The sequence below is a fragment of the Pseudonaja textilis genome, chromosome 1 (assembly GCF_049901715.1).
Source record: "Pseudonaja textilis isolate UNSWEBS1 chromosome 1, rPseTex1.2, whole genome shotgun sequence".
NCBI classification, from domain to species: Eukaryota; Metazoa; Chordata; class Lepidosauria; order Squamata; family Elapidae; genus Pseudonaja; species Pseudonaja textilis.
The window spans coordinates 37020734-37044264 of NC_141990.1; the positions used below are offsets into that span (position 1 = coordinate 37020734).

The 23531-nt window shown below is 38.8% G+C and overlaps 1 protein-coding gene across 1 annotated transcript in view; it reads right to left on the minus strand.

Moving 5' to 3' along the window:
* Nucleotides 1–23531, minus strand: part of MSH2 (mutS homolog 2) — a 79177-nt gene that overhangs the window by 44674 nt on the left and 10972 nt on the right. Inside the window, exons 4-6 of the mRNA XM_026695995.2 lie at nucleotides 23054–23200; nucleotides 20684–20833; nucleotides 18084–18217 (exon numbers count right to left, since the gene is read on the minus strand). Of these exons, the coding sequence (XP_026551780.1) occupies nucleotides 18084–18217; nucleotides 20684–20833; nucleotides 23054–23200 (431 nt within the window). The remainder of the gene's footprint in view (nucleotides 1–18083; nucleotides 18218–20683; nucleotides 20834–23053; nucleotides 23201–23531) is intronic.

The following is a 23531-nucleotide window of genomic DNA, read 5'->3' on the forward strand; positions in this document are numbered from 1 at the left end:
AGACTCTTGATTTTATGAGCACACCTCATTCTCTGAAATATTGTATTGCACTATTTAAATATTACACTAATACTCTAAAAAGAATATTTCCATATTCTATGAAAATTTCACATCAAACAAAAAGAAAAAAAGGGAGATGGTATATTACACATGTATTAACATTTAGTGTTTTATAGTTAGCAACATTTATTTTGCCAAAGTCTTATCACAGATTATTTACTACTTTACTGCTCTCTTGCTTTATGTGTTATGCACACATACATACATATTTATATAGATTGCATAAGCACCCATGTAGATACAGACATGCATACTGTACATGTGTGAATACTGAATATCCTCTAGGAAACTTCTTTAAAATCAAACAGATTTCATATAACCATATTAAAACAATCCCCCTCTCCTCCATGCAATGCTCAGTTGACCTAGTTGTAACCTCATTCAAAAATTACCCTTGCTAGATGTAAAAACTCCTCTGTCATTGAACTTACATTATTACAAGCTAATTTCTCCTTTCAAAGACAGAACATAAACATCTGAACTTATATCATTCCAACTCTCAAATCCAGAATTTTTAATTAGTTGCCAAAATATCCATTACTGACTGCCACAGGACTAATACTGGGAGGGAAATCTGATCTCAATAATCTCTTGCTCAGCCTCAGTTATTATTTATTATATAGAACATCATAAACAATAAACCAAAATATATTCAACACTTTGAATAACTATATGGAAACATATACACAAATATCACATGGTAAGTTATGTGATGACCCAGAACTGCTAAAGGTCACACAATTGTAACTGTCCATTTTCTTCATGTTTTTCTACCACAAGCAACATCTCCCCGCTCTGTCCTTTACAGTGTACTGTACTGTATTTCCCAGCTGTTTTTCAAGGCTATGGGATTCACAATGGGATTCACATTAAATATTAAAACTAAATACTTTGTTTACTTACCCATTTCAAAATGTCAGGAAACTATGTTAAAAAGAGCCACAAAAAGAAGGCTCAGGGGGTATTAGCCCTCCCTCCAAAACCTAAGGATTTTATTGATCTTTATTAGCAAGATGATCTACTGAAATATCCATTCTTCCTCTTTAGAAATTACATTGATTTTTTAGAAACTGAAAAACTGAACGAAACATGTTCTTGTCTTGACTCTGTATGTAGCTTCTAGCTGATACTTTGTGGGTGGGATGGAGGTTTTTCATGTTTTTATTATATGGTGGATTTTTTAAACTTTTTAAAATGTTTAAAGCCTCTCAGAGTCATCTATGCATGAGTTGGGTGGCTATATAAATTTGTGAAGTAAATAAAAATACTTCCTTTTAGAAAAAGCCTGCTTTCATACATTGGTACTTTTTCTGGAAGTCTTAATCAATTACTGATTTTAAACCCAAGAATGTGAATATTTGAGAAGCGTATTAAAACTTAGAAGCTACAGAGAAATCTATCAGATTAGTTCTCTTCCTCTATGCATTGAGACTATAAGTCTCAAGGAAGTATGCGAAGTTCTCAGAACTGTTAGCTCAGCAACCTTGTAGATGATGCATCCCTTCCTCAAGGAACAATTGCTGGACCTGATAATTTTAATCTGGTCTCCAACTTCCTTTTTTAGTGCTTAGGATGCAATTCCAAAGAGTTTTAGGAGAAATGAATTATCTGGATTCTTTTCAGTTAGATTTCAAATTGCTTTGAGACAGCATTGATTGCACGTGTGGCAACTCTTTTGATCTTTTTTGAGTTCACAATGGCTTTCAGGACCATTAATCATTCCAGACTATCTTTATGGTTTGAGAATGGAGGCTGCTATTTTGTCTTCTTTTCTCAAGCTGGTTCCAGGCAATGTTGGTGGGGAAGAGAATTGAATTCTAGGCGCTTGCTCAACAGGGTTTCTTAGGGAAACTTATTCTATTTCTGTATGAGACCTCTGGAAGAAAACATATGACAGCAGTATGATAATAATATCTAGCTCTATATCTCAACCCTTGCCAATTGAAGTTGTTAAAATATTGTACAAGTTCCTGAAGTCTGTTGAGGTCTGCATGGTGAATAACAGGCTCAAGATCAACCATAACAAGACCAAGTGGCCTTGGAGTCATGGGTTGGTTGTGAATGGGTAGTTTCCACCCTTGGTTCTTGATGGGGCTATACTTCCTTAGACAAAATAAGTTGAAAGCAAGTAGTTGATGTGGCCAGGAAAGATTTTATGGATCCCTCATATGCAACAGTTGCACTCTTTCCTGGATTGACAGACTCTCGGGGTCTCTTGAATGGACTACTGAATGCCCTTGAAGATAATTCAGATATTATAGCTGGTTCAGAATGCATCTGTGTAAGAAAATATGGGAATACCTCCAAATGCCTATGTGCTACCAGAATTTCCCAAGCTGCACTGGTTACCAGCTGGCTTTAATTTCTCAACTCAAGGTAGAGGCTATATATAAAGCCCTTCATGCCCAGAGGTCTATTATTTGCAGGACTGTTCCCTAATTTCTTCTTTACCTTTATTTATTAAATTACCATACTGCCCATCTCACTAATATAGTAACTCTAGGTGGCTTACAATATAATAAAAAGTTTAAATGGGCTAAAAAAATAAAATTAGAATAAAAAGATTAAAAGGTAAGAACCAAGATGATAGGCAGCCTGGAAGTAATTGCCTTTGTCCATACTATAACTCTGACCATGGGGGGCATTCTTGGGAATCAATGCTATCTATCTGGGAACTAAAGGCTGGGTGCCTTCTCTTTTATCACCCATATATGCCATCTAGATAAAAATTCACACATACCCAGAGTCCAATGGGCTCCAGTCTTCCGTCCTTCAAAAAAGCATTGTTTTTCTACCTGAATGGTTCCTGGAATTTTTCCTTTCTCTGCATTTCCCCAACATGTTCCTGTTACTGTATTTGGTTCTTTTGTTTTATAAGTTTTGTACTGTATAACAATTATTAGGTGGATTTATAAACTGAATTGATGATGGTAATGATGATTCAATTTGAACATCTCCATAATTTATCCAAATCAATCTAATATAGTTCAAATTCCTCAATATCTGATGCCACCATATTTTTTGGCAATGAAATTCCATATACATAAGGATAGAACGAATCAGAGTTCTGATTACAAGTCCATTTAGCAATGGTATGCTGAAGCCTTTTGGTATGTAATGGTATGTAAACGCCTTTTGCAGAAACATAGCAACAGTTATCAACACTGACTGAGGAAAACAGAAAGTTGTCCCATAGTTTTCTGAATGCCCTTTTTAAGTCCAAATAAAGATGCAAATCCAATACTGCAAATTATTAAACACTGAAGCAATAGCCATGGGGAATATCATATTCACTTTCCTATTACAACAAAGAAAATAGATTGGTTTAGTATTCATTTTTAACACATTCCTCCAATTAACTGAAACATTCATCTGTATTACTTTTGTAACAGGAGGAGTACAGAACATTTCCTAACCAGCAGGCCTTCATTAAAAAGCTGATTTTAAGAATGCACATATATAGCTCAATTAATCAGAACAATCAAAATCTGCCCTATAGAATTTCCTGAATCTGCTAAGGAACATAGCTTTGATTTTTTACAACTGTTCTTTCTAGTTAAAAGATCTGAGCACCAAAATTATTAAAAACTGAAAAGCTGCAATTAGTTTTTTTCTCTGAAGCAACCAAAATTTAAGACATTTCCAACACCAAGACAATTTAAAATTCAAATTCAAAATCTGGATTCATTCTGTTAAGAAAGGATAGTGGTACACTCCATTTACATCAACAATGTTCTTAGTACAATGCAGGGATTTTTGTTGCCAAATTATCCTATTTAGGGTTTCACATTACTCATAAGTTGGGCAACTCAACATAACTCAAATAACATTTTCAGAATACACTGATTACATACACTGTTCGAAACAAATGCACAACTAATCAAGTTTCTATTATTTTGACCTACATTGTATCTAAAAATAGAGATGCGAGAGGAAAAGAGCAGCAATAGGAAAAAAATATAAAGATAAAGGAATCAGTGCTCCAGCTCTGATTCACTTCTTCAATATGAAGCCACCGCACTACTCAATAGCGGTATCTGTTGATATAACTAGACAGGACTGAACTCACTTGAACTGAAAGTTCAATGCCATACGAAGGCTGCAGAGCATTAAATCAGACCATTGCACTGATCTCAGCCAATGTTTTGTGGATGGCAACAGCAACACGGGGTTTATACCTGGGACTTTTACCTGAAGATGACACATAGTGCCTTTTGAATACAAAGCATGGACATTACTAATGAGTAATGTTTTATTTATGTTTTACTGACTAGCTACCATTTCATAACTTTCCTTCTGCTGCTTTAATAAGGAAGTATTTTGTTAGATCTAACATATTTGGGCTGCAATGTACAGACAACTATTAGACAGGAGCAAAAAGATGCAGACAACTGTGATTCTTTGCTGCCATCTACTGGCAGCATGTTTTTTTCAACTTAGATATACAATAAGTCTATAGTTTTTGAACAATCATTCCTTTCAGCAACCTCAGAAATCTAAATATGTCTACATGCCCTAAAATATAATCTACTTTGTAGCGCTCTAACATATCTGCAACTAAGGTGAGAAAACCGTCTTGCCAACTTGCCTGCAGTGGCTAGTTAGCACTATAATTATAAAAATAAATTATCTCATAACATATAGGTAGATCTAATTAGTTGCAAAAAGGTAAAGTGCCATCAAATTCATAAAAAGGGCTTTAGCTATCCTTTCCTGTTAGTTCCAGTGCAAAATAACAGTTACAACTGTTATAATAAGGAAATTGTATCAACCCCCGTAGATATCTTCAAATTTGGGTAAGAAAGAAACTTCCATGAACTGGCGTATCCAACACAGGGTTGTCAAACTGGCGGCCCATGGGTCAGATGCATCATGCACAAGCCACACCCACCCCAGCTCTGTGAAGGGAAAAATATCCCGATACATTACGTGATGGCAACGTAATGTGACAAGTTTGACACTTGTGATCTAACAGTTGCCTATTTTTTTTAATATTAAGGCCTTTGAGTATCATTTAGTTCTTTACACACCTGACGATTCTGATGATTACAGGAGTCCAATTTCAGCTCTCACATTTCCCTTTAAGAAGGTACATAATTTGTTATATCACTAAAGCTCTTAGTCTAGTTTTTTGAGCTCCTCCGAAGACTGTCACTATGTTGTAATATCTAATTGCATAATAAGAAATATAATTGTTATCTAATTAGGAATATGCAATTCATTTAAAAATTAATGAAATTCCTTTGGAGTAGTAATTGCAGCAAAGTTCTTTTTATGAAATTGAATGATATTTCACCCTTATAAAATTGCCCTTCCGATAAGATCCAGCAGAGTGGGTATACTGCAAGTCTCTTTAATCAAATAAAATTACACAGTGGGACTTTGGAAGCATCCCATCTTTGGCATGGAACAGCATTCCCCAAAATCCATATGGCTCCCATCTTGATGATATTCAGAAAATGGGTTTTTTCCCCAGGTCTTGGGGTAAAGAAGCTGTTGAGTTCCTTTCAGATTTTGAGTTGTTTGTATGCCTTTTTCCCTTTTGCATACATATCACCTGTTTTTATTGTTTCTTGCTTTTAAACTATAAAAGTGTCTAGTCATTTAGAATCAGATCATCCCTATATCATGTAAATAAATAGAGTGTAAAAAAGCAAATATTAAATATAATCATATTTACTCTAAGTAACATATATTTTATTACCTTTATGTCCTGTCCCTCTCCCCTGCTTTTTTATATATGGCTGTGGGCAAGCCATTAAAATACCTAGTGCAGCTTCAGCCTGAAAAGGGTTGTGTATCTGCACTTTATAACTGTACCAGAATATACTAGAAGTTATGGCAATCTTTAGAAATAGCACTTTGCAATTTTATATTCGGCTGAGCTGTACACAGAAAATTGATCTACATGGCAACTTTAAATTCATCATCTGACTGCCCCTTGTTTATGAGCAAGTGCTTAGTCTCTACTTAACACTACATTTCAGAAAACACAGAATGGCTTCAACATTTCACCTGAAGTTGTAGTCATACCATATCTTGTCCCTGAATTTGCCAGAGACTGGTGAGATGGAATGGAATGGAATAACAGAACTGGAAGGAACGTTGGGAGTCTTCTAGTTAGGGGATTAGGGGACTGGAGGCTAAAACATACAACGGACGATTGCAGGAACTGGGCTTGGCTAGTCTAGTAAAGAGAAGGACCAGGGGAGACATGATAGCAGTTCCAATATTTGAGGGGCTGCCACAGAGAGGAAGAGGTCAAGCTATTTTCTAAAGTGCCTGTAGGCCAGACAAGGAATAATGGATGGAAACTGAACAAGGAGAGATTCAACTTGGAAATAAGGGGAAACTTTCAGACAGTGAGAACAATCAACCAATGGAACAGCTTGCCCTCGGAAGTTGTGGGAGTGCCATCACTTGAGACTTTCAAGAAGAGATTGGACTGCCATTTGTCAGAAATGGTGTAGGATCTCCCGCTTGGGAGGGGGGTTGGACTAGATGACCTACAAAGTCCCTTCCAACTCTGATTATCTGTTAAATCTATTAGTCAGCCCCCCTGCTCAAGCAGGAGAACCTATACCATTTCATATAAGTGACTATCTAGTCTCTCCTTAACAACCTCCAGTGATGAAGCAACCATGATATCTGAAGGCAAACTGTTCCACTGGTCAATTGTCCTCACTGTTAGAAAGTTTCTCCTTAATTCCAGGTTGCTTCTCTCTTTGATTGGTTTCCAACCATTGTTTCTTGTCCTGCCCTCTGGTACTTTCGAGAATAATTTGACCCTCTTGCCTTTGTGGCAGCCCCTCAAATACTGGAATACTGCTATCATGTCACCCCTAATTCATAAATTGCACCTGACCAACAAAGCCATCAAAATAACAAGTAAAATATGACTGGGGTAGATAATTGCAATAATTATACTCCACCTCACTAAATGAATAGGAAATGAAATATTTTCATCCAGGCCCCCACTTTCCTTCTGGAGAGGGACTTTTCACATACCATTCAAGGCCAAGGACAACATTTGCCAGATGCTGATGCCAGGGCTGTCAAACTTCCGGGCCATGGGCCGGATGTGTCACGGGCTGGCCACACCCACGCTCAGTTTAGCAAAGGGGGGAAAAGTTCCGACATGACACCAACATGACGATGCAAGTTTGACACTCCTGGTGTAAGCAATACTGAAGGACTTTAGTGGGCAGTTACTACTTAAAGGCAAAGGAATGCCACATGCTATAGAAAAGCTGATTATATGTTGCTCTAATTTGACAGGGAAGAAAACATTGAAGAGGGTCTCTAACCTCTATTCTGTTTCTAAGCTTTTACATTGTTCTGCTGTTTAGGAAAACACAAAGATAGAAATCACACAACTGGCCTGTTGTTTATCTATTAAAAGATACTTTAGGCAGAATCATTCAATTTTACATTCATTTTAAGGAGCAGGTTTTAGTGGGCTGGCATTGGCAGTTTAATACTAGTTAGACTTTTATATAAATGTTATATAAATTTTATATAAAATTTTATATTTTATATAAAAAATTCTTGTTGCTGCAAGAAATATCAAAACGTTACTTGTTATCCATAATCTTACTTTAATGAATTACAATAATCAAACTTGAGATACGGGCACCAGAATTCAAACACCTAATGAACTGTTTTTTAGCATTCACTGTGATAAAAATGAGAAGCAGGAGCAGTTTTACAAAATATATCGGGGAAGCTTTTTCAATTAACTAGAATAAGCACTTAGTTTTCTAGTCTGCACAGTCCACTTGATAAAGGAGCGCTCCCAGTATTCAGAAGCGGTGCACTCTAAAAAGACTAAAGTGATATTTATTTATTCATTTATATATTTAACAACCATCTTTAGTTCATATTTTCCATAGTAGCTGATGAAAAGTACTAAATAAAACAAAAACATATCAAGCAGGCCAAATTAACAAAATGTTTACTTAAAATTTCAGTCAACAGCAATCTATTTTCCTAGATATAATGTGAGAATTAAAGCCCTCTTGAATTCTCAGGCTTTAGCTTGGCATCTAAAAACTACCAAATTTCTTAACAAGTATGACCCACAAATGTCAGCCCTAGACCATAGAAACAGATGAAGAAATCAACTCCACAAGAGGTTACTTTATTCAGATTTGCTATAATAACAAAATCTTGCATATCTGATTACAGTATACCTACTAATTATTAATTAGGAAATATCTGAGCCCCTTCCTAATGTTATCTGCCATGGACTTAAATTATTATTATTAATTATTTATTTTAAAAATTCTTACTATTTAAACATTATTAGATTATTATTAGATTTTTATCCTGCCCTTTCTTAATATATATAACAAGGGCACCAACACTTTTGTTATCCTGCTTCTTTAAAGTCCAACTTTAGTTTCCATAGAACATCACACAGAATTACTGAAACTGAAATTCTGGCCACCAAAGGAGAAGAGTCATGGGGGGGAAGAACCCTGATGTTGGGAAAGATTGTAGTTTTTAAAGGAAGCAGCATCAAGTTATAACAGCTTCCTAAAATGTTGTCAATGCACAGATGGCATTAAGTTCCTGGACTAATCTATTCTAAACATTACAAACTTTTTCTTATCAGATTCTGGAGTAAAGCAACCTCGTTAAACACAAGCAAATATATACTTTTAACAAATCTTGATGCAATTTTTTTTTTTAGGATTTAAATGATATTCATAAACTTCCCACATAAGGTCTTCTTTTAAGTCCACATGCTATCTATGTAGGGCTTTAAGCCATATAGTTATTTTTAAAGGAAAGTATCTGTAGACTATGAACCTGTTAGTTTTTAGCAGCATACTACTACAACTTTCCATCTTCCTTCCATCAGTTTTGCAATATGTCTTTACGAGAGGAAGGAATCAAATGGCTTTCCTACCCTATTAAGTACTGTATTTAATTGCCTTTCAGGGGAAAAAGTATCTTTGGGTCAACTATGACCCAGATGATTGAAAATCTCCATAGGTAGTGTAGCATAGTTAAACATAAAGAATAGGCCGAACTTGCTATATTAAAAATCAGTACTGGATTTTTCCTTAAATATCATGCCTGCTTATATCTATTAAAATATATATAACATATTACTCCAAATTATTCTCTCATAACAGCCACAATCGTTCATTTCCAAGAAAAATCCAGTTTTTTATTTTTAAAGCAGTAGTATAATTCTGCTAAGAAAACAAAAATTTACAACAACTTTCTTTCAACAATAAAAAATAAATTCTACACATGGACCTCAAATAGATGGACAATAGAAAAATTTGACTATATTTTCTTTAAACATAAATGGAGAAGCTCTATTCACAAATCAAATATAAGACTTGGTGCTAAGTCTGACTCAGATGATGAACTCTTGCAAAAAAATATGGCTCAATATCAATCATCAAGCAAAAATATCCTAAAATGCAAAAATCAAAAATGACATATCTACTAATAAAATGAAAATGACAGAAGGAAAGACAAAAAGAAACAGAGGAAAATATGTCCAGCTATATCTTGAGTTCCAGAGCACCAAGGAAAGACAAGGAGCTATAGATGAATATTCAGATATCAAACAGAGATTACAGAAATCAAGAAATATGCAAAGGATGGGTATAATAGAAGAAAATGAAGGCAAAGATGTACTGATAAAAGACATAAGGAAGTTCAGTTAGAACTTAACTAAACTGCAGACTGCAATCAGATAAACAGCTAAAGCCTGCAAAGACCCAGAGTCCTCAAAGTCTCTAGTCAATTAACTTTTGGAGATGATTTTTCCCCCGCCTCCAGTTCAAGAGAAAAAGTTGTTTATCCCAGCTGGTGGGGTCCCAGAGAAGGGCCTTCTCTGCTTTGGCATCTTCCCTCTGGAACATCTTGGGCCCGATGTGATGTTGACCCCAATCAGGGGTGGGATGCTAGCGGTTCGGTCTGGTTCTATGGAAGCAGTAGCTCTGAAGAGCAGCAGACACCAAACCGGTTGGTGTCTGCTCCTCTGCTTGGCCTACCCGCCCGCCCGGGCAATTGGTTGTCCTTTATTTCCTGCTTTTTCAACCTCAACTGCTTTGCGTGGCACAGCTGAGGTTGAAAAAGCAGGAAAGAGGATTTTCAAACGCTGCGCACTTTCACACAGCGCTTGTCATCTGTTTGGGCGGCACAGCTGAGGTTTTTAGGAAATGGTCTACATACGCGCAAAACGCACACTCACCAGGGGTGGGATTCTACCTGTCAGAGAACTGGCAAATTGTGCCACTGGCTGGCCCCGCCCCACCCATTCACTCCCTATCTGGCATGTGCCATCAAACTTGCCTGTTAAATTGCTATTTTTCCTTTTTTTCCCCGATCATCAGCTGTTCTGCTGTGCCAGGAGATTTAGATTAGCTAGAAAGCAGGAAATCATTGGATTTCTTGCTTTCTAGCTAATCTAAATGTAGAGCTGAGCCAGAAGCTTCTATTATTCAGTGCAGACTCAGGTAGCAGATGGCAGAAACACAGATCTCTAAGTGAATCTGTGAGCAACTCAATCTACCTGCCTGATTTGAGGTAAAAGTTGCTCTTTTTTAAATAAAAAATTCAATATTTACATAAATATTTATAATATTTACATATAAAACATGCCCAGCCAGTCACATGACCACCAAGTCACATCCACAGATTAGGCCACACCCTCAGAACTGGTGGTTAATAAATTTGAATCCCACCTCTGACCCCAATCCTATCCTTTCGTGCCTCAAGACCTGGCTCTGCCAGTTAGCTTGGGTACCAATGGAGGAAGAGTAGCTCAGTGGAGTGGCTGATTAAGGAACAGCAGGTCCCACCTTCCCTACCCTGCCCCCGTCCTCCCCACCTGTAATTGTATTTTAATGGTTGGTTTTAACATTTATGTGTGTATATATGTATGTATATGTATATGTGAAAGTTGTAAGCTGCCCAGAGTTATCCTGTGGTAAGATGGGCAGCCAAAAATTAATTAATTAATATATATATATATATATATATATATATATATATATATATATATATATATATAGCAAGATCACAACTCTCCAGCTCAAATCCCCAGCAACTAAGACTAACCTGAGCACAACCAAGCCCCCACCTGAACAGAACACGCCTCCAACCAATCAGAACACGGCTAACCCCCAACCAATCAGAACACAGCCAAACCCCTACCAATGAGAACACACCCCACCCAATCAGAACACAGCCAAGCCCCCACCCAATCAAGTCCCACCCCCACTGGCAGTTAAAAGGAGGAAGCAGCTGCAATCTCCATTACTCTGAGAAGCACAGAGCCGGAGACAAAAGCCTGAAGATGATGAATGAGACTTCATCGAAACGTTGCCTATATACTTCGAATCTTACGCGGAGAAAACCCGAACAACCAAAGATCCACATACAAATACCGCGAGAACCTCAGAAAACAAATATTGCACCTCTACGGGAGGAAACCCACCATCTGACCAGGACTTATGAAAAACTTGAAGTCCAAAGAGCCTCCATTTTATGTGACCTTGCATTCCTATGCAACTGCCGAGATCAAAATTTAATTCCCACAAGCTTCCAATTGAAATTCCACACCAACACAGCAGCCACCAAACGCATCCTTAAAAGAACAGAACTGGCCCTAATTAGAAATGAACTTCACACAAAAAGGTTTCTCCTAGACCAAATCAACAAAGATCTCCTCACACTCCACCTCAGACTCAGCAACAAGATTCACCCTCTACTTTGGGACAAATCCAAACAACTCGCTGTCTGGAGAGCCGAAACACAGACCATCCTCAAGACAGACACACACACCAACAAACTCAGGAAACTACAACAATGCCAGAAACCAACTCCTCCCCCCCCACAGCCACACATGAAACAAACAGTGCACAACATCTCAGACAAGATCCTCACTGAAGCTGAAACCAAGATCCTTTCAAAAGGATTCAACTTTGCTGTCGCTCCCAAACACATCCCCACAGAAACCATCATATGCGGAGTTGAAACCAGCCTGACCAAAACCAACCCTGATGATGCTAACAAAATCAGACTCGAAATCACCAACATCCTCTGCACTACCAAACCACCCAAAAGCAACTTATCCAAAGAAGAACAAACTGCACTACTTAACCTGAAAGAAGACACCAGCATAATAATCCTACCAGCAGACAAGGGCAACGCGACAGTGATAATGAACACATCTGACTACCAAACCAAGTTAACCAACCTACTCCAAGACCCCACATACAAACCCCTAAAGACAGACCCCACCACCTACCTAGAAAAAACTACCAAATCCAAAATAAAAGCCTCCCCCATCAGTGAAGAAATCCAGCAAGGAATCATACCCAGAGAAAAATCATCCAGATGCCCCAAGCTTTATGGTCTCCCCAAAATACACAAAGAAGGAACCCCACTCAGACCAATAGTCAGCTCCATAGGCTCACCTCTACAAAACCTGGCCAAATTTCTTGCCAAACAACTACAACCCTATGCAGAATCCATCAACTCACACATAAGAAACTCATTCCAGTTCATTGAGATCACAAAGAAACAAAACTTACAACCTAGCGACCTACTAGTAAGCTTCGATGTCATATCCCTCTTCACCCAAGTGCCAATAAAAGAAGCCTTGATAGCCATCCAAAACAAATACAACCCCCCCAAGCACATCTTAGATCTAACCAACCACTGCCTATCCAATACTTACTTCACCTACAATGGACAAAAATACAAGCAAATAGAAGGAGCACCCATGGGATCACCCCTCTCACCTGTCATCGCAAACCTCTACATGGAACACTTTGAAACACAAGCTCTAGAAAAATACGACCACAAACCCAAACTCTGGCTCAGATACGTAGATGACACCTTCATAATCTGGCCACACGGGAAAGAAAAACTGAACAACTTCCTCACATACCTCAACAGCCTACACCCCAAAATACAATTCACCATGGAAACAGAAGCCAACAATCAACTTCCCTTCCTAGATGTCTTGGTATACAAAAGATCCAATGGCTCCCTAGGACACACCATCTACCAGAAGAAAACACATACTAACCGCTATCTACATGCACTCTCACACCACCACCCAGCACAGATCAATTCCGTAGCCAAGACACTCATCTCCAGAACAAAATGCTTAGCCGATGAACAACACCAAAAACCGAACTACACACTCTCACCAACGTACTTACAGCCAATGGATTCCAAAGAAAGAAGATTACCCACCTAATCCAAAAAGAAACCCCAACCAAAATCCAAGACAGAGAACAAGAAAACGGCAAAGCCCTCCTCCCATATATAAAAGGCACTACAGACAAAATTAGCAAGATCCTCCAAAAACACAACATCAAAACAGCATTCTGCACAAACAGAAAAATATCCACCATCCTAAGAAACCCCAAAGACAAAATCGAATTAGAAAACCAAGGAGTATACGAAATCCCCTGCACTGCCTGCCCTACCACATACATTGGACAAACTAACAGAAGAATAAGTGCACGCATTGAAGAACATAAGAACTCAATCAAAAAGAAGAAACGACCTCTTCCCTGGTCCAACACCTCAAAGCCACAGGACATGAAATTGATTTTAAAAATACCAGAACTATCGCCAAAACCGAACACTTCAACAGCAGAATAATCAGAGAAGCCATAGAGATAGAAAAACGCCCACACAGCATGAACAAACGAGATGACACCTCCCGCCTTCCAGCCATTTGGAAACCCGCCCTCATGAACAGACGAGTACCTAACATGAAAAAGGACACCGGACCCACACCCATGAGAGCCACACAAGATGCCACCACCACACTTCCATGTAGAAAACAGACTCCCACCCATTCAGAAAATGAGAACCGACCATGGACCAGAAGCTGCACTGCAGCTGCATCACTACCCACTTCAAACCCCTCTGAGCCATACATGAAGCAAACCGACACCCACTATGAAGATGCAGCAGGACCACGAACTAGAAGCCAAACAGCAAGATCACAACTCTCCAGCTCAAATCCCCAGCAACTAAGACTAACCTGAGCACAACCAAGCCCCCACCTGAACAGAACACGCCTCCAACCAATCAGAACACGGCTAACCCCCAACCAATCAGAACACAGCCAAACCCCTACCAATGAGAACACACCCCACCCAATCAGAACACAGCCAAGCCCCCACCCAATCAAGTCCCACCCCACTGGCAGTTAAAAGGAGGAAGCAGCTGCAATCTCCATTACTCTGAGAAGCACAGAGCCGGAGACAAAAGCCTGAAGATGATGAATGAGACTTCATCGAAACGTTGCCTATATACTTCGAATCTTACGCGGGAGAAAACCCGAATAACCAAAGATCCACATACAAATACCCGCGAGAACCTCAGAAAACATATATATATATATAGTGTAGACAGAAGACATGACCCTTTCATTTCCTTATAGAACCTAGAACATTGTTTACCTACTGTCACTTTTAAATAATATTTTAGTTTCAATATAATTCAAGAGTTTTTGAAACCAGAAAGTAAGATTAAATTTCCTATGAAACAAAACAGCACTTCCATAAGGATTCCCACATCCTTGCTCAAAGAATCATAGGCTGAGCTATATTCTTAATGAAATTAGCTAGGAGCAAGCAAACTGCATAACATCAATTCTTTCAGACTTGCTTAATTAGATTATTCTCTTTCACAGACCTGGACTGGCACCTCAAAGCAACACACTTCATTAAAAAATGCAATACAAAATTAACAAATGAGCACAAAACATAATAAAATGCTATCAAAGCAATAATAAAAGCAGTTCCATATCAGAACAGACCCCCTACCAGACGGAATAAAAGGGAGGGGCTGGATGCTCTTCACAGCTCACAGAGAATGGGCGTATCAAGTAAGTACCAACGCCCTTTCTCCCATGAGCTGTTCAGAGCATCCAGTGATGGGACATACCAAAGCTTGGCACAGTCCAAAGGGAGGGACTCCATCTGGGTTGCAGAGACCTAACTGTCTCTGAAATAACTTGCTGCAAAACTCGCCTACCAAATGAAGCCTCAGCAAAAGCAAAGACGTCAATTTTAAAATTTATAATAAATGGAGATGGAGAAGCCCAGGTTGCAGCTCAGCAAATCTCCTCTATTGTAGCTTGGGTCGCCCATGCTGCTGTGGTGGCTGCACTCCTAGTGGAGTGAGTGGTAATGCCTTGGGGCACTGGAATCAAGTGAGAGTCATACAACTTAGCGATGGTGGCTCTTAGCCATCTTCCTATGGTAGAGGGTGAAACCACGAAGAGGGCTTCTGTCTTTCTGGAGGGCGCCGTGCGCTCTATGTATATGCGTAAGGCTCTTCTTACGTCTAAGCAGTGCCACTGCTGTTCGAGCCTGTGTGATGGACATGAGCAAAAATTTGCGAGCACCAGCTCTTGAGCTCTATGGAATGCCGAATTAACTTTTGGAATGAAGGAGGGATCTGGTCTGAGAACTACTCTATCCAAATGGAAAATGCAGAGATCTTTGAGCACCGATAATGCAGCTAGTTTGGAGATTCTTCGGGCAGATGTAATTGCTATCAGGAAAACTACTTTGTAGGTTAGAAATCGAAGCGTCGTGGTCCTTAGTGGCTCGAAGGGACCTGTAGTAAGGGCCAATAGTACCTTATTTAAGTCCCAAGTTGAGTATTGGGCCTCAAGTTCTTGGCACTGTCAGAAAACTGCAAATGCGAGGGTGATGAGATATGGAGATAAAATCATCCCACCACCTGTCTCCGCAGAGTATTGGGTGATAACCCTTTGTTTAGGCCCTCCTGTAAAAATTCTAATAACTGCGCTACTGATGTGGAAGTGGGGTCGATCTGAACCTTCTGACACCAACGGCAGAAGCTAGACCAGGTGGCCTCATAGATTCAGTTCGTCGAAGGACGTCGAGCCGACTGAATAGTGTGAATAACTTGAGTAGAAAGGTGTTCATCTCTCAGATGTCGCCGTTAAACTTCCATATGGCTAAGTTTAGCCATTGGGGGTCCGGGTGTAGCACTGGGCCTTGAGACAGAGATATGACCGATGATGGGATCCTCCACGGTGGTACCGTCAAGCGGTCCTTCAGGTCCGCGAACCATGCTTGCCTTGGCCAATAAGGAGCCACTAAGAGCAGGTCCGCTTTTTCTTCCAGCAACTTCTGAATCAATTTGGGAATCATGGGGAGGGGAGGAAAGGCGTATAGCAGTCTGGTGGGCCAGTGAATCTGAGTACGTTCACGTCTTCCGCCCCCTGCAATGGGTAACGAGAAATGAATCGGGGAAGCTGTGCATTGAGTGGGGAGGCAAACAGGTCGACTACCGGTTGGCCCAAGTCTAGATCTGGAGTTGTAGCTGCTGACCATGGTAATGCCTTTGAGAGCAATGGAAAGAGGCTATGAAATTAGGTGGCTGGAACACCTAGAGGCCGTTTCCTTTAAGGGGCAGGGGATCCTGGAATAAATAGTTCCCCAATGCCTTTAGCAAATGTGTCTCCTTGTTCTGTTTTGCTTTGTTATCTATTTATCTATATTTTAATAACTTAAAATTTTGTAGAATTTAAGTCAATCAAATCAATTTTTGAATCAAGTACTTGTAATATTAAATGTGGAGACCAGAACATCCCACTCCAGACCTGGCACCTATATGAGGGCACAGAGGTCTGTAACTGATAATTAGATCAGTTTAGCTGCACTCATTGCCTGCGGAATCCAGCAGTTCCTCTATCATCCAGTGGACTGGAGGCAGGGACTCCTCAGGTCCTCAAGAAAAGAAACCTTGTTGGAAACTTTCCTCACAGACAGTAACAGATACTCAGCAAATTTAACCACGCAGCCTTTAAAATGCTGGCTGCCTCATGGCAGAATGAAAACAAAAGCAGCTATCACCACCTGGCCTGCTGAAAGCAAAACCGCTCAGTGGGAAGGCGCAGGGGCTAATTCCCTGCCCTGAGGTGTTCTGCGGGGAAAGCCTCAGTAATAAAAAGGAAAAAAGGCTGCACTTTTCGGAGAGATAAGCCTCCTTGTTTAGAAGTTTAAGGCAGCATGTATCTGAAAGGAGAGGCTTTTAGCCTCAGGGCAGATTGGAAAGACAAGCTTCCCTATGTATGAGGCTTTAGCCTTGGGAGGCTGGAACGTAAAAACAAAACAAAACAAAACAAAATAACGAGCGAAATGACTTTTGGAGGTTCCTGGGGGGTTGGTGACAGAAACTATGGTATTACCTGACCTGAGAAATAAATCAGCTAAATAAGCTAAATCGCCAGTGTTCTGTTCCGACCAGGAAAACACAACCTGTCTGAAGAAAGGCTGAGCTAAAACTGGGGACGCTAAGGAGGAGTCTCGTGGAGGAGGAGTGTCCTCAAGTTTAAGCCCAGCCTTCCTAGAAGGGACTGAAGCACCTCCCATCACTGGATGCTCTGAACAGCTCATGGGAGAAACTTTGTTTTGCTGGACCTAAGTAAAAGCCACTTCTCCATAAAAAGATGTGGTGGAATGTAATATGAATTCCCAGAAGGGCAAAGAGGCAATGAAACATAGAAAGTTTGGTCAAGAGGAAGAGAGTTAAGAAGGATCCTCCACAGCTATTCCCAGAGTGTACCTATAATGATACAAACAGTTGCTTTAATTTGGCAAGGGTTCTGTCTACAGATGAGGAACAATAAAGGAAACTGCTTTTTAGTAACTCTCCCATGCCTTTCTTGGTTCCTGGACCTTGACAAAAGCCCTAATTAACACCTCAGCCTGATCACCAAATTATTCAGAATGCAAATACTGCAGAATTTAAGTATATATCTCCTCCTAGTAGTATACAATGTATATTTTATTATTGTGATTTGAAGCACAAATGTTAAATGGCTAAAGTTTATAACTCCAAAATGGTGGCAATAAGGCAATGCACTTTCCAGAACAACTTTCCCCAACGTGGTTCCCATTGATATTTTAATACTACAGTTCCCAGTATTTCTAGCCAGCACAAGCAATTGAGCACTGAGAAGGAATGCATTATTTATTTACTACCTTTCTTCAATTTTGTTCTTATCCATCAATGGTTGTTTGATCCACTGGTTGACTAGCCTTTGTCCTTGAGGTGTTCTGCATTTATTTAACAATCCAGCCAGTGAATGTGTTCCTTGGGCAAATTCTGAAGAATCCTGAGGAGAAAAAGAGATAAAGATGTATGTTGTGAAAGAAGGCACTTTTGTGTCATAAAAAAAACAAAAAGTCTTTACTTCAAATTAAAGGAAGAGAGGAAGCTGAGATTGCTAGTCTTCATGTTTTCAGAAATGGTGATCAAAGCATTCCTTCTTTGTTCCAAGATGGTACATGTGAAATCTGATTCTTTAATACGTACTGGCTACCAAATAATTCTCTTTGCAATCTCTGTGCAGTCTGCTATTTTAACTCTAATCTTTAATCATAACACTGGGCATCATTTTGCCCTTTTCTTCTTTTTCTTCTTCTACTTCTATCATTGTTTTCTTCAGTTCAAGGAATTCACGAACCTGCTTGTAAAAAATCAAGGGACAATGGTTCATTCTAGGAATTGTTCATCAATTAATAAAAAGAAGCTTCCTTTAAAAAACCCTGACCACTGGTCTCTACAAAATGTACAAAATTCACATTCTGATCTTAAAGCAAAGCAATCCATTTTCCATAGTTCTGCCTTAGCTGAATTTTGCTCTCTCCTGTTTTAAGTGGTTTATTATTCAGATTAGGGAGTATTAAAAACAACTGCATTTCTGGACATTTCATAAAAAAGGAGAGAATAAGAAATTAGTTTTAACATTCTACTATCTTGTATGTCTGAAAACCTCAAGTGTTTGAACTTATTTCAAGACAAAACTACAAACAAAATGTCTAATAGACTATTCTAAAGTGGATTTTCTAAGCTCAGAAAAAAAAATGCTGACCTTGTTTAAAACCTTTAGAAAATAACAGGAAGAATGGCAACAGAAGATAATGTTACATATTTTGTATTTCAATATTTTTTCTTTTAAGTACCGTAGACAAATTAAATTTGTCAACAATTTCATAAATTGTAGCCAACCCATTAAAGACATCACAAGAATAGATAAACAGAACAGAGATTAAATATAGCATTCCAGGAGAAAAAAAGACAAAGGGTAAAACTTTCCTTTCCATGCTTATTTGAAAATATATATATATATATATCTATTTTTTTTTAAAAAAAAATCAAAAGCCACCTTAATGGAAGTAAAAAAATAATCTATTTTTAAAATAAATAAAATCACGTAAAGCTTTCAAATAAACATTCAAAGGCTTCCCAGGGGTGCATATGCTAATGTCAATATGACTCTAAAACAGGGGAGTCAGACTGAAGGGCCACATCCGGCCCACAGAGGGCTTAGATCTAGCCTGCGGGACCACTCTGGAAACAGTGAGGGACTGGCCCATAGTGCCTCTGCCAACGAAAACAGAGCTTGGGAGGACTGCACATGGCCCTCCCAGGCTCCCTTTTCGGCCATAATAGCCTCCTGCAGCCCTCTGCCAGTGAAAAGGGAGCCTGGGGAGGCCGTTGTGGCTGAAAACGGAGCCCAGGCAGATTGCACATTCCCTGAGCTCAATTTTTGCTAGCAGAGGGCTACAGGACGCTGTCACAGCCAAGAATGGAGCCTCAATGATTGCCCGCCCTGCCCATGCCCATCCCGGTCATGTCCCTATGAGGTCAAACACAACTCTGATGCAGCCCTCAATGAAATAGAGTTTGACACTCCTGCTCTAAAATATATTTGATAATTTCATGATTGACTTCTATAATTAGCCTCTGCCTAACAAAGGTAAGTTCAGATAGTTCTCAACTTATGAACGGCCACTTTGTGACCATTTGAAGTTACAACAGACCTTCAAAAAACTATAACTTGTCTCAAAGTTACAGTTGGCACAGCACCCCTATAGTGATGTAAACAAAATTCAGGAACTTGGTAATTCACCAAGCCTTACAATCAACTTCAGGGACACTGCAGTAGCCGCCTTTCTATCTCCCCCCATCACATCTCACCTTGCTGATCCCCTTAAGCCTTGGAGAATTTTCAGAATTCTGACTATCAGAGTACAATGTCAACTCAGGTGTCTGACTTGATACAGATAGAGGCTCTCAATATAAGCTTATTGTGTTTTTCTGTATAATCTAGAAATCGCTGGATGGCTGAAGCTAAAGTAAGCCTCATCTATAATCAGAAATAAGACTTTGTTAACCAAATTTCGATTCCAAGGAAGTGAAAGGATATTTCTTCCAAACAGCACAATGGGAAAAATTTAACAAATGATGACAACTTCTCCCATGTAGTAAATAATATGAGAAAAACACACAGCAGGGTTGCCGTTGCTCTCCATATCATTAATGTTGGAAAGAAGATCAATGCTATAAGTGGTTCTTTCTAAAGTAAAGAGGAGCATAAAGCCATTTGGCTCAGAGAACAAGCTACATATAAAAATCAAGCTAATTTTTATAAATCTTGAATGGAAAACTACCTAAGAACTCTAAGCAAATTACTATGCTCTTTTAATGTTCTTTTAATGACTGTGTCAATAGATACCTCATAGATTTCTCAATGTAGTGATAGAAATCAGATATAAGGGCAAGTTATACATCTTACCTGAAAAAGGTTAAGGGCTCTGACAGCAGCGTGATCCAGGGTCATATATTGATTAAGGTCAAAAGTAGTAAGTTCAAACTGTCCAAAGTTAGACTCATCATTTAACAGCTCTAAGTATTTAATCACTGCAGATAGAGAAGAGATGGCAACCTGGAGAATAAAAGTTCAAAAGAAGTGTAATCACATATGTATTCAGCCTGACAATTGGTTACAGGGGCATTGGTGGGACTAAATTGGAAGCAATGTGGACAATATAGAGTTTGTTCTTGAACAGCAGTTTTTCAAAATTAAATTATTGCTCAAAGACATAAGTAGTTGCAAATGTTTCACTAGAGGTTTTTGAAAAGGTTAGGGGAAATAACAGAAGGAGAATCAGATAAATATCATACAACCATTATCAAATATTATTCTATGAAGAGAGAAGTACTTTCTATAAAGAGGAAAGAAGTTTCCATGGCATTCAACAATAATTGCTTTTCTATTTTACCTATAAAATATAGATGAATTTTTTCTAGGGCAGCTTTCCATAATCCCTAATTTGCTGTGGTATAATCGCCCTCATTGCCAGACAGTATGGACAGTTTCTACTAGCTCAAAATGTTGGGAGCCATGCACCAGCACAACTGAAGCATATCTCATTGGGGAAGGTTGATGTTAAAAACCACATGAATATCATTCTATGTGAAACTGTGTGGCTGCTTTGCCATTACTACCTCTATTTAGAAACTTCTAATAAATCTTATAGCAATAAATATTAGAGGTGTGTCATTTTAAAACAATAAGAACTTGCCTGAAGGTATTTCTCTGACATGCCTACACAGAATTCAACTTTATATACTCCCTCTCCAAGAAAATGATTTCTTCAGCATCATCAGGTTATGCCAGTTCCTTCTCAAGCCCTTATGTTAAAATGGCTCCTAGTGCAGTTAGCTATTAACATCAGCCAAAAAGAGCTCCTACAATCATTCAAATAGCAAGCTGTAAAATTTTGGAAAGGTTTTGGGAAAAGCCTACAATATTTTATTAGTTCAGAACTTTTCCTTTGGATTGATGGTTATGAATGCTGTTTAAGGAGCAAACTTCATAATGTTTGTGCCTAGAGAGAAAGACAGGCATATTTGAGCATTTATTAATTCACCCAAAAGAGGCATTCTTCCCTTCACTTGTAAACTACAATTCCAAAATAAGCATGCACGTTTATCTATGAAGTGCACTGCTTGTTTATGAATCATAACCTTATAGAAATTCAACCAACGGCACACTGTTCAATTTACAAGAGTTTCCATTATTCATTCCATTCATTGAAATGTAACATGCATATATTATCAATGCAATCCAAGAGAAAAAGAAATACATGTAGTCAGGTGTCCTTTGTGCTTAGCTTGTTTTCTTGCAGACGTTTCATCATCCAAACTAGGTAACATCATCAGTGATAAAAGGAAGTCAGGTTTGCTCTTAGGTTATACTCCAGTGGCTTGTCCTGTCAGAGTTGGTGAGGGTGGTTTTGGAGCTTCTTCCATTGCAAGGTTTACTGGCAGTTCCTTGATTACGATATTGTTTACGATCAACAATTGTTGATCTGATGTAAATCTTGGAATTAATCTATGCTCATCTGGGTGCTGATTACTAGTACAGGGGAGGGAGGTGCTTTGGTCTTTTTGTTCCCTTTTTGACTTATCTTTTTTGCACAGTGGGTAGGTAGATAGTGTTTATGTCTATGTGTCTATTGAAGGCTAATTTTCCAGTGTGCCAAGCTTCTAGAAATTCCCTAGCATTTTTGGACGTGGCTTGGTCTGGAAAGATCACAAAATCCCAATTGAAACCATAGTTAAACTTGTCTGTATGTTTTGAAATTAAAGTTTTCATCATGTCTCCTGACTGCTAGTTGGTGTTCATGGATGTGTTTTGCCAGTCTTCTGCCTGCTTGTCCTTCATAGTGGCTGTTGCAATCATTATGATGTATGTTGTAGATGACTCCTGTTTTTTTCTCTGGACTCATCTACAACATACAGTGTTGTCTGTTTCACCAGAACCAACTGCTGTTGCTAAATGAGGACTACTTGTACTCAAGTTAGGAATTCATTTGGACAAATGAGGAGAAAGAGAGACTAAGTCACTGAGAGACCCAAATAGGAATGACTCGTAGAGTTATGCTTAGAAAAACGTTTGTTTTGAAAACATGATTTACACATGGCAAAAATATGAATATGAATCTAAAAGTGTGATTAATTGTATGGTTTATGATTGATGAGATTGTGGGAATTTCTGAAGGATGAAAAAGTTACAGTGTTACTGAAGCCAGCTGTTATCTGTTTAAAACTGACACACACTTCTTTGATTTATGGCATACGTCCATACCAACTCACTCACCTGCTTATCCATTTCAGGTAACGCTGCACTAGACACACAGTCTTTCTTTCCTGATTGCAGCAAACGGTTGAGATCTTGAACAGCATCCTTTGTTGAAAATTCAGTCTTTTTCCTGTCTGTGATCAGGATTCCTCCCCTTTGAACCACCTTTACAAATAAAATTAGGAATAATTTTATTTCAGATTATAGGTTTAAAACACTTTTAATTGTATTCAACAAAATAAGCAGAGAATATGATAGCACCTTACAAACTTGCCAACTTTATTGAGGCACAGGCTTTTGTGAGAAGGAGCTCACTTCATCAGATACAAAGAATGGGTTCGGTATTATAAAACCTTAAAACTAGACTTATAATGGAGGGAAGGGAGAAAAATAAGGTGAGAAGAAAATGGGTTTATAAAAACAGAGAGTGAAAAAAGCTCTCAAAGAGGAAGATGGAGGCCTATTCTTATTGATTAGCAAATGTAGTTAGCAAATG